General features: G+C 42.4%; 1 protein-coding gene across 1 annotated transcript; it reads left to right on the top strand.

The window, feature by feature from the left end:
• Nucleotides 1–2,941: 2,941 nt before the first annotated feature.
• Nucleotides 2,942–12,151, top strand: LOC138887350 (uncharacterized). The gene is made up of 8 exons (XM_070169086.1): nucleotides 2,942–3,237; nucleotides 3,756–3,775; nucleotides 3,896–4,158; nucleotides 4,688–4,762; nucleotides 4,830–5,072; nucleotides 5,192–5,431; nucleotides 11,386–11,556; nucleotides 11,633–12,151. The coding sequence occupies exons 1-8, from the start codon at nucleotides 2,942–2,944 to the stop codon at nucleotides 12,149–12,151; spliced, it is 1,827 nt and encodes a 608-aa protein (XP_070025187.1).
• Nucleotides 12,152–12,392: the final 241 nt, after the last annotated feature.

Genomic DNA, 12,392 nt, shown 5'->3' with positions numbered 1-12,392 from the left:
ATTCATTCCATTCCATTTACACGCTCTTTTTCGTATCATTGATAATGATAAATAAATCAGTTGTTGAAAATTTATTCCGCAAAGAGGTCCCATGGTCTAGTGGTTAGGACATTGTACTGTATCCAGTTACCCGAGTTCAAATCTGGGTGGGACCTTTAAATTTTCTTTTTTGCACTCTTGGCTTTTAAAGTCGCCCAAAAATGAAGAATAATGGAAGCCAAGCCTCCAAAACTAACAAACGAAAATACTGGAAGACTTTGAGTGAAAGTATCAACAAAATTGGATTGACAAGAACATAGACCTTAATTCTAAGTAAAACAATTCAGAAATAAAACGAAATATGTTTTCTCTCATCAATCACGGAAGCTAAATTTAACATTCCAAGGTGGGAGTAGTAAAGAGAGACAATGTCAGGAAAAGAAACATTTTTCTCTTAAGTCCTTGAACTTCAAAATTTAGTAAGCAATTAATTACATGTTGCTCTGCAAGTAAGTGGTGACCATGCTATCTCCCTCAACATTAAGCATTAAATCTTTTTCTACTATACCGTGTCTCATGTTTCCTGCCTTGTATACGGGTGAAATCGAGCTTGTGAAATACCCCGATTTCCGGTAAGATAAATCGAGTTAGAGACGTGAGGACAAGGAATCGAGCTAAGGGTCTCATCGAGCCAGAGTCTGGGGACATGACACCCACCCTCAAGAATATCAGGACCATGATTGGGGATCTGTCCAAATCCCAATAGACTTCGAAGAATGTTGTCGAGCAACCGAGCACGACCAACAGAAGGTCGTGATATCCGCGACCGGCCGGATATCACGGCGTGAATCTCGGCACGTAGCGATAGAGAGCCAGTGATTAGTTAAACAGAAGATTTTTTACCTTTTATAAAATTGTATTTAGAGTAAAATTCCCCTACTATATAAAGGGGAGTCTAATTATTCATTAACACATTGTAACGCACGCATACCAAGGCAATATACTATTATTTTTTCTGTTATTGAAAGCTCTTATTCTTGTTCATCAGTGCTGGCCGTTGTGAGTCCGGATCGAGGGTGGATATTTCATTGAGGCTGGAATCATCCTCCTCACGTTGTTTGATAATTTACCATATCTTTATTTATTTAATCCAACACAATTTATCGTTTGTATCGAATTAATCCGCGTATCCTTAAAACCACTTACAAATTTAATTGTTATTCATTTCTAAGGGTAAATATACCTCATATATATATATATATATATATATATATATATGTGTGTGTGTGTGTGTGTGTGTGTTTGTGTGTGTGTGTGTGTGAGAGAGAGAGAGAGAGATATTATGGACTGGATAATAATGCACATTGTTAGTGGTGATAAATGGGCGAGTGGAGTCAAGTTTAAATGGGCTTTCGCGGGTTAATTTGAAGAAAAATGGGTTAAGATCTAACCTGTTCATGTTTCGAGTGGGTCAACAAATGAGTTGGATTATTAATGAGCAAGTTGAAAATGGATTGATCCATATTATTTAGGTGATATTTGGACAAACAACAATTTTAGCTATGTTTTGTCCCCACTATTGGTGTTACTAAATATTTATTTTTCATGTATTAAAAAAGTAAATTTTTGACAATTAGGAAGCGGGTCAATTGGTTTTTAGGCCCTTTATAAATTTATTTTTAGTTTTATGATCCCACCTTTTTTTTTAACACATGAGAGATTTACTTTTACCCATAAAAAATCTGTCTTTTACACATAAGAGATCTGAAAAGGACATTTTTTAAATTCAAAATTATAAAGGGACATGATGTATAAATAGCACCTAAGGGAACCACGAATACCTACCTACTCACTTACAACAGTAAATAGTTGTTTGGTTCAAAATTGAACATATTAAAGAGGTCATAGTTGCTTATTCCGTTTATTTTTAAATTAAATTTTACATAGCTGTTTACTTCGAAAATACGAGTAACAATTAAATTTGATTTATGGTTTTAAAGATGCGTGATTTAGTACAATACTAAGTAATAACCAAGAAATTTGATGTATAAATGAAAGGAATAAGTAAAACCAAACAAGAATGTAGGCCAGTTTCGAACTCGAGCCAAAGTAACCTCGAGATGGATCAAGAACAGTAAAGCAAGAATACTAAAGCTAAAGAACAATTCTGATTAACAATGAGCGAAAATGTAAGAGAGTATATTCTTTGCCAATGATTGATGATCTTTACAAATGATTAGGGTCTCCTTTATATAGCTGGGGAACCCTAAATAAGGTACATTTCTATTTACAATAAAGAAACTTATTGGGTACAGCTGTCTAACCGCCTAGTACGAATTCGTACAAATCTATTCCGGGATTTATGCCACAATTTTGGGGATGTGGCATGAATCTTTCTCATTCTGTTACAAATCCATAACGAGCATATCTCCAGGCTGATTATATTAGGATCCGATATTCCTCGAACACTTGATTCTTTGAGCCTCGTACTCTGTCGTTGAGCTCGATCCTGGTCCATCGAGCTCGAACTCGATCCATCCCGAACTCGGGCTTAAGGCGACACCTCGAGCCCAGGAAATCGGGCATACATGATTTCGACCGTATACAAATAGTCCCCACGTCTCTTAAAGTAAGATGATAAGAAACGATTTGATCTTCGATGCTCCGATGCCTCGATCATGATGCCAATCTCATGACGTCAGCGACTGAAGTGACTGAAAGGTCGCGTCTGTACAGTTCCAAAGACCACTAATTGAAGGCGGTTGATGGTCGGCTGTTGGTTTCCCTAAACCGTTAAGGCGGCCTCTATAAATAGTCCAATTTCACAATTTTTACATTTTTTACTTCTCAAATCACTCTTAAAATCTCACAAGCTTCTTCATCTTCTCTTAGTTCAACCCTTTCTCAATTTGTTCTTGCTACAACATCAACCCCTTCTCTTCTTTTTAATTTCTCAACAACAATGGATAAAACATTTAAGACCGTTCCTCAGAAAGAGAAAACTTCCTCTTCATCGTGGCCGGCCAGAGGTAGAACAGTGGTGCCACCTCGTATCGAGGAGTGCATTCCTGAGCCATACGAGATAACTTCTGATTTTAAAATCGACAAACCTGCGTCGATACCAGACCGATGTGAGCCCATGTCTCGTTATATCTTCTTGATCACTAAAGATGAACTTGAGCAGGAGAAAAAGATTGCAATTGGGAGAATAAGGACATTGCGATCCCCTCCCCCGAAGAGGACATTACCACCCATAAGGTAGGATACTTAAGCGTTTATACCTACCCTTTTACATTAGGTCCCGTAAATCCAGCTCTGGGTTCCATAGACCCAGTGATTCTTGATTTTTGCCAACAATACCAGGTGACGCTTGGCCAAATCTACCCTTCATTCTGGTGCATCATCAATATGATCAGATATTTTTCGGGCCTAATCGAGGGGATGCCTTTTACCCTCGACCACCTAATCAAGCTATACAACCCTCGCCTTTATCGAGGTGGTCTAATAAAGCTGCAACGCCGATCCACAAAATCTTTCTTCACCAGCATCAATGATGACAAGGATCGAGGATTGATGAGCTGGTTCGTCCGAATCAGGACCTCCGATTCGATTTCTGCTGAGAGGATTCCATTCCCCGAGGAGTGGAATATGAAACGTAAGTACAGGTTTATCGATGGTGACTTAATATTCTGCTTTTCTACTCTTTCTCGATCTCATCCTTTTCTCGATCTAATCCCCTGCCGATGATGAAACTGCTTCTTGGTTTCCTGGTGCAGTCCCAGACCTTACAGTTTGGGTACGACAACTGGCCTCCACTTATTCATACGCGGAACACAGTTGGCATGACTTGGACAAGGGTCGATGGGAAGCTAAAAACCATGGTAATTTCTCTTGTTCGCATACTTATGTTTCTTAGTGAAATACTCACTTTATCAAGAAGAAAACCCAAAGCCCACCATGGAAAACAAGAGGAAAAGGGGGTCGCCTGCAACTTCCTCAAAGCCAAAGAAAAGCAAGGCTCGAAAGCCTATGGCCGATTCCGTAGCCCAATCTCTAGAAACGACCCAACGTCTTCGGGATGAGGATAAAGAGAGGGAAGATGACAACTGCCTGTTGGTAGCTCGGAAAAGAGGAAGCACTAACGCTTCGAAGTCCACTGAGCCAATGGTGGAAGATGCGGTTCAATCTCAAACCGAAAAAATTTTGGAGGGGAGCTCGAGAAAAGTCCACGAGCCATCAGGTGGAAAAGGTGCGTCTCGTCTCGAGGGACACTTGTTGGTATAGCTCGAAGAGCCCAATTTCGAGGCCCTTCAAAGACAGGATAATATCCCTAGTGAATCACTTAGGATAATCAATGTAGATGATTCGCCGCCGGGCCTGGTGTTCTTCGAAGGGGAATTCCGAGATGCCCGGGCCATGAGGACATTTTTCGGGAGTGTCTTGCGGGGATCAAGGATGGTCCCGATCCTGACACCTCGTTTATTTTTTATGAGGCCCAAAGGCTTCTAAAACAAGTAAGTTTTTGTCTTCATAATTACGCTTGAGTTTAATTCTCATCTTTCTAAGTCTAACTCCTTTTCTTTGCATGAATGTCGTGTCGCTTCACTGACAAGCATTTTCCAAATCTCGGGTCCAGCTTGCCCGATGTGAAGCCGAACTCAAAAAGCTGGTGGAAGAGAGGGATGACCTTAAGCGCCTTTATGTATAGAAAGAGGAGGAGGTCAGGGATCTTCGAGTTGAGTTGGAGAACGTTCGTCAAGAACAGACCAAGCTTATTGTAAAGGTAATATAGACTTTGAGGATTTGTTATGTATCTATTCGATTAGGTGACTAATACTTCAACTTTGCAGGCCCAGCAGAAGGGCGAGCTGGTGGAGCAGCTTCGAGAGGAGCTTAAAATGAAAGAGGCCGAGACCCTAGGGTGGAAGCACTACATGGACTGTCTCGCTTCAGAGAAATATACGTTTCAGGAACAACTGACTTCAATCGAATGCCAGCTTCAAAATGCAAAGGAGGAAAGCTTGTCTTGGAGCCTCAAAATCAAGGAGCTCGAAGCTAAATCAGCCGATGAGCTTGCGAAGGCCAAATCTGAGGTTGAGGCATTTGTGTCCTCTACCGAGCTTACACCAAAGCTACAAACACTCGGGCACAAGCGATCTCCATTATGGCTGAAGTTAAGTTATCATGTGCTCTCGACCATGCCAAGTGATAGTCCTGGAGAGAAACTCTCGAGGAGGTGCACTCTCTTGGCTTCGACATCTCAGCTGATATTGAAAAAGCAAAAACTTTGGAGGAAGAGGTTGTTGCTTTGCTCTCCGATGACGAAGATTCTGCTAGTGTCTCCGAGAGCGGGGGAGATGAGGACGAAGTCCCCGAGGAGGAGGTTCCCGAAGATGCGGCTCGCGAGGAGGAGGTTCTCGAGGATGTGGATTCCAAAGATGTGGTTCCTGGGGTGTGTCCCCAAAGTAGATTAGGTTCCTCTGTTTTGGTTTTGTCAAAGGCCCTTTATGGGCATTTGTAAATATTCTATGTGAATATAAGGAATTCCCTTTCTTCTTGCCTTATTTCCGATGTATATTGAATCTTGTTTTGTCTTCGTTTTGTGAAAATTTTTGATAACTTCATTGGCTCGGATTCTGAATAGAGCAAACCCTTAGGGTTTTTAATGATCAATGGGCGATCTTTGAACTTATAAAAGAATACCTCTTAAAATTTTTTAAATCCCCGAGCTAATCTTAAGTCGATTTGATGTGATCTCGGGATGATGGGACTCTTGAGTCCGAGTTGAGTGAGAGTAAGGTCTCGAACTCTGCATATTTCGGCCTTAGGCTCTTTTAAATTGGCCCTTAGGCTCTTTTAGGTCGGCCCTTAGGCTCTTTAAGTTGGGCTGATTTGGCCTCTATGGCGGCTATAATTTTTCCCTTTATTCAGGTAAAAGACTTAGTGAAATTATCTTTATTCCTTAGCATGTGTTTTTTGTACTCGTTGGGTTTTTCAAAGGTTCGATCGATCGAAACCTCATTCGTAATTCGTTTGTGTTACAATAATTGAATACCTCTTGAGGTTATCAAAGCCTTTCAATTATTCGAGAGCTGATTTTATCAAAGCCTTTTTTATTTGCTTTTGCCGAGAGTAGCCTGATTTAACCAATTTTTCAAAGTATTAGAAGGCCTTTAACTTATGGTGGACGTCGAACATCTCCGAGCCGCATTATTTTGGCCGTAGCCTTTTTTATATCACTATAGTTTTTAATGTGGCCGTAGCCTTTAATATGGCCGTAGCCTTCGGGTGTGTCTCTTGGACTTGTTTCCCGATAACCTTTTGAACTTGTTCAAAAGGTTAGTCCGCGAGTGTGATGGCCTTGGCCTTGATGTCGAGGGGATGCCTCTTTGAGGTCTTATGAATTTGAGTTTAGATGACTTGAATGCGTTGACTATCGATGACAGCCCCCAAGTATTCGAGGTGTATTCGTGTTTTGGCCATTGAGTCGTTTCTTGCAAAATCAAAAGTATGATGTTTGTATAGTAGCAAATTTCTTTGAGACACAAAGTGTTCTGATATAGAAAGAATGCTTTTTTGAATAATTGATACATGCGTACATGTTTTGACATTGGGGCTTGACTATTCTATATGGGCACGATTCATTTGACCGTTTGGTCCATTACAAAGTATTCCTAACGAGACCCTCTTTGGTGTGAAGTAATTTCCTCAAAAATATAATCTCCGAGGGTGATGCCCCCCACAGTATTTGAGGTTGATTGAAAAGAAGCCTTGGATAGTGTTGAGTTCTCCTTAGGTAGCACATAGTTGTTTCCTCGTTAAAAACCTCGCCAGTAAAACCCATTTGGGACAAAATCCGAGCTAAGGGAAAAAGAGTGCAACACGTGCTTTAAAACCTAAAGTCTTCGTGTAAAAAGGTGCCCTTGATGCCAATGATCGAACACCTACAATGAGTTAGTTTTAAATTCAAATGGACAAAAGGAGAAAAATCATACCTTAGCAGTAATATCATTTGAGTAATATGTTTACCTTGAAAATGGTAATTACAATTTAATTTAATTTGTGGTTCTAAAAATACGTGATCTATTTTTATGCTAGTTGTTAGGCAATTGATGCTATGTGAAAGACTTAGAAATGAGATAAGAGCTAGAGAGCAAGGTTATAATCAAACCAAATGGTTAACGATCGGGACCTCGAGCTTGCCTATTCGGGGGCCTCGGGGTTGATTCTGATGCTCGGCTGGAAGCTATCGAGGGTAGTCGATGGATGACTAACAATTATAACAAAATCAATGATAGCTCTTTATGGCCAATAATAAGAAATAAATGAAGAATAATAAATGGAGCACAATGAATATAAGTAATAAATACGAGTAATGAGATCAAGAGAATATATTAGAGAGCAGAGAGAATGTTCTTGTGTATTTAGTATTGAGCCACAGATCCTTACGAAATGGCAAGGACCCCCTTTATATAAGAGGGGGAATCCCAACATAGTACAAATGCATTTATTGAAAAGATATAGGGCTGGTAGAGCTATTTAATGCCCTGATTCGGGTCTGAACTAGCCTACTAGACTCTGCCAGCTTTTAGTCATATGCCTTAGGAACTTCCCACTCTTTCACCATAACTATCGATCTGCATTGCCCCGAGGTTGGACGTCGATAAGCCCTCGGGTGTGGATCTCGACCATAGCCTCGAGCCTATAGAAACGTGCTTATGAAGCATTGTAATGTCCGAAAATTGGTCCCTCCGATTTTACCGTATACAGATAGTCCCTGCATTTCTTAGAGCGAAACGATAAGAAACGATTTTGATACCCATCTTTTCGACCTTCCCGTGATGATGTCATGCTAATGACGTAGGCCTTTGTTATAACTGAGGCGTCCTGTAGAATCACCTTTCCAGAACCATTAAGTGTGCCGTCGATTCATATTCTCCAAAGCAATAATATCGCCGCTGATCTAGTTCCAAAAATGCATTGATTGTGTATACCGCTACGTCTTTTAATGATATTGATTGCGCCATCGATTATGCTCCCACATTTCATATAAATGGAAGCCTTCTTGAATCAAACTCCATTCAAATGTTCTTCAACAGCCCTTTACGCCTTTCTTCTCTTCATCTTCATCCATTGTTATTTCCCATGTTTGAGGCCCGTGGCCATGGCAGTGTCCTTATCGGTTGCACCATAGGCTCTTTCCAGAGCTTTCCCTACCTGAGCTGAAATGTATTAATTTGTTATTGTTGTTGTTGTTGTTGGCCCGAGGTAATGAGATATGGGTGCCGATTTATTCCAACTCAGGAAGATATTTGGACTCTACACTGCTGCCTAGGAGGATGTTCGGACTTTACACCGTTGCTCACCTCCCTACTCCGGCCTGGTGTGGCACTTCATCCCTTTTGCTTTCCATGGGGTGAAGTGGCATGACCAGCCACTAGCTTGCATGACACAATGTTCCAAGAAGTGGACTCGAAGTAGCCGTGCAAGTAAGGCCGACACTCGCCAAGTCTTCTATCGGGCCGGGATCTTCTTGGCCTGGTAAAGCATTTACTCCTTGGTGGGCTACAACTTTTTCTTCATCTTTTTCTGCTTCTTATACCTCGTTTTACAGCCTATTCCTCGTCCTTGAAGATGTCGCTAGGGACGCCGAGATGAAGCCCCGAAGAGATGGTTCTTGAAGGCGTTGCTCCCGAGGATCTACCCTCGATAGTAGATTAGACTTTTAGCTACTACTTTTGTTTCTTTATTTTTGTGTAAGGACCCTTCGTGGGCTTTTGTAATCATGTGTAAGGACCCTTCGTGGGCTTTTGTAATCATGAGTTTATGAATACAAAGACATTTCTTCAATTTATCTCTGATTTATGTTAGATTTCCCTTTATTTGCTTTGTGAAAAATCTGAATGCATGACTCTACCGATTGGTATGAATATTGAGCCCGGGTGTATGTATTTTCTGGCTCTTGGTTGATTAACATGACTGAGCCCTGATTGGATTGACAAACTCAAGCCATCGGGGCCTCTAACTTTGAGGGCTTCGACATTTTTAGAACGAGATTTAGCCTTCTAAGCCCTGGTGATTATCCTCGAGGGGAACTTGCTCGGACATCTCAAAAATAAAGATACCTATAGGCTTTCGAAAACAGTCCCCGAGTGAAAGTTCGCTCAAACTCGGGCGACCTGGAAACTGGTTTTGAATCTTAGAGAGAAAATAGCCTCAAGGCGTTGCAGATAAACCCCGGATGAGGGTATGCCTGGACTTGAATAGACCTTAGGTTAAAGTAACAGAGAAAACGTTTAACTTGATCTGAAGGTGAAAGATATCCCTAAGGCTTTATTGGTAGTTTTTTGAGTAGGAGTTGGCTCGAGCTTAGGTAGCTCGAGATTCGGAAAATCGGGTAGACGATTCGTGTTTGCAATAGCACAAATTCTCGAGGTAGGGTACCACCTCGAGATCAAACCCATATGAGTAGGTTTTTAGAGCTTATCTTCTTCTTGGCATAGGTCCTCGGGATCGGGTACCATCTCGAGGCCTATAATGATATAAACGGCTCTTTAGAGCATATCTTCTTCTTGGCAGAGGTCCTCAAGATCGGGTACCATCTCGAGGCTTATAATGATGTCAATGGCTTCCTGGAGCCTACCTTCTTTTTTACAGATGTCCTCGATATCGGGTACCATCTTGAGGCTTGTAATGATGCCAATGGCTTCGTGGAGCCTATCTTCTTTTTGACAGAAGTCCTAGAGATTGGGTACCATCTCGAGGCTTGTAATGATGCTAATGGATCCTGGAGCCTATCTTCCTTTTGACAGAAGTCCTCGAGATTGGGTACCATATCGAGGCTTGTAATGATGCCAATAGCTTCCTGGAGCCTATCTTCTTTTTGACAGAAGTCCTCAAGATCGGGTACCATCTCGAGGCTTGTAATGATGTGGGGCTTTTTGATCCCCGAAATATCGTATGGCAGCGTTAATTGCATGACACGATTATGAAGCGACCAAGGTAGTTCCATTGGTAGATCATACCAAAGCGAAGAATAGCTTAGCCAACATTTTTAATTGGCCTTTGAGGCAGGCGGATAGTCGGCGCTTACTCCACATATAGGGTTGTATTCCTTCTTTTGAGGATTTCGCTATTCCGAGTAGTTATCCTCCTCTATAGAGCTTTCCTTCCCTGTGTTAGGACCTTCACCATTTCAACCTTGAAGCCCTTGCTCGAATTCTATAGTTTTACCAAAGTTATAGCTGCTACATCAGGGTTCGCTCGTCAAGGAGAAGGGAGTTTCGCCCCTTGAGTCAGTGATGAACTATTGTGGATGGGGGGGGAGGTAGTATTGTGAGTACCTTCCCTGGGAGAGAGCATCATGGATCACGCTGAGGGGTTTTTGAACGTATACACGTACCCCTTCACGCTGGGCCCCTTGATAGGGTTGTACTTGACTTCTGTCAAAAATACCAGGTTACCTTGGCGCAGGTTCACCCATCATTTTAGAGGATAGTGTTGATGATTAGGTTCTTCGCGGAAGAAGCAGGGCTCGAATTCATTTTTAGTAATCTCATCAGGCTGTAACGGCCTTTTCACCATCGGGGTCTGCTGACCCTACGATGCCGATCCACCATGCCTTTCATTATTAGTGACGGAGAAGACAGGGATCGGTGATGGATGAGCTGATTCGTCCGAGTACGAACTATCGATGTTATCCGTGTGGAGTTTTTGCCATTTCCCGAGGAATGGAATTTTATGCGTAAGTGATATACTTATGCCTTTGTCGTTTTGCTTATGGAATAGACAAGTTCTGTAAATGTGCCTTCCTTTCCGTTTTTGCAGCAATTTCATGAATGTCGTGCGAGGTCCCTGACCTGATAGACTGGGCTTGGGAGCTGGAGACTCCCTCCACTTATAATAAGCATAAGTGGCGAGCTTTGTCTGATGGCAGATAGGAGGCCAAACGCCATGATACGTGTTATGTGATTTGCTCCTTTTTTGAAGGGCACTTTCTTTTTACGCGTACTAACCCCGTCACTGTAGGCATCGGGGAATACTTTGAGACGAGAGCATATCCTCTCGGAGAGGGAGAAGGATCACCAGTTTCTTGGATATGGAGCAATAATAATAAGCAAAAAGGGCCTTCACAAGGCGACGATGCTTATAGCAAAACGAGTCCAGGCCGGGGGCACGGGGAGGATGTGTCTTCTCCTATCGAAGGTACTTCGAAGGATGTTCGAAACCAGGGGCTGCATACGCTGAGCGATCGTGCCCCCACCAGGAGCGGTTCTTCCGGGGTAGACGGAGCCGGACTAACTTTCTAGGAAGCTCAACGGCTCTATTCCGAGGTGAGTTTTGGCCGTCCGTGTTGATTTTATAGTTTTGTAATTATTACTCTCTTATCGAGTTTCTCTTTCATAGGCTTTTGACAAGCTCAAGTCCGAGCTGCTTTGTCGCGAGGCCATGCTGCGAAAGGTTGTGGATGGGGAGAAGTCCCTTAGGCTTCTTTTTGATGAGAGAGAAGACGAGTTGGAGCACTTGCGATGCGAGACGAGTCAAAGCCTGAACTACGAGAGCTACCTCGAGGAACAGGTGATTCTTGCTCTAGATGGGGTGCATGTTCCCTTTTTTATCCCTGAGGCTGACGTTTCATTTATTTTAGGTTTAGAAGAAGACGAGGGACCTAGAATGCCTTAGGATCGTAGTTGGCCAAGCCAAACGTGAGCACGATGAGTTAAAGGCTCGGGCGGACGCTCATACTATAGCGGAGAGAGGTGCTTTGGCTAAAGCTTCCGCCCTTGAGATTCAACTCCGCTTAGCTAGTGAGAACAGCTTGGTACGCATGTATATGGTTACAAAGCTTGAGTCTGAGCTTTTGAAGATAAAGGCTGAAGTTGTGGATGCCCGGGCCGAAGCCGTAATGAGCCGAACTAAGGCTGACAAGAAAGTTGCGGTCTATTTGAAGGATGTTGCCGATGCTCGAGCTGAGCTGAGAAGGGCTCTTGACCGTGAGAGCAGGAGCAAGGAATATGCTTGGTACAAATCTCGAAGGGAGACCCATGAGGAGATCCATGCTAGGGGCTTTGACCTCTTGGAAGAGGTGAAGAAGGCAAAGGCGGACGAACATGATGCTAGGTCCCTTCTGTCCAATGCCGAAGATAGCGAGAATGAGGCCGACAGGCCATAGTCCCTAAGAGGGATGTAAATTAGGCTTTCCCTTTTTGATTCTGTGTATAGTGATTTCAAAGAACTTTGTAAATGAAGCTTTTATTCTCTCACACACATGTATAAAAAGATGCCTCGTGGTTTTGTTTTTCATGCATTTCCTTTTGCTTTGATATTTTTCAATCGTTAGCCGGATGAATTGGTCTTCGGCTTAAAAGGAATCCTTATATTTATAGTATGGCCCTGGGGCTCATTGGGCTAGA

The sequence above is a fragment of the Nicotiana sylvestris genome, chromosome 3 (genome assembly GCF_000393655.2).
Source record: "Nicotiana sylvestris chromosome 3, ASM39365v2, whole genome shotgun sequence".
NCBI lineage: Eukaryota > Viridiplantae > Streptophyta > Magnoliopsida > Solanales > Solanaceae > Nicotiana > Nicotiana sylvestris.
Note: the sequence above shows the minus strand (reverse complement) of the source record. Positions and strands in the feature narration are given on the sequence as shown.

Coding starts and splice junctions, on each gene's coding strand:
- LOC138887350 (XM_070169086.1), top strand. CDS start 2,942: ATGGATAAAACATTTAAGACCGTTCCTCAGAAAGAGAAAACTTCCTCT. Junction 4,159..4,687: donor AGCCAATGGTGGAAGATGCG/GTTCAATCTCAA, acceptor CTTTATGTATAG/AAAGAGGAGGAGGTCAGGGA. Junction 5,073..5,191: donor TTGCGAAGGCCAAATCTGAG/GTTGAGGCATTT, acceptor GCCAAGTGATAG/TCCTGGAGAGAAACTCTCGA.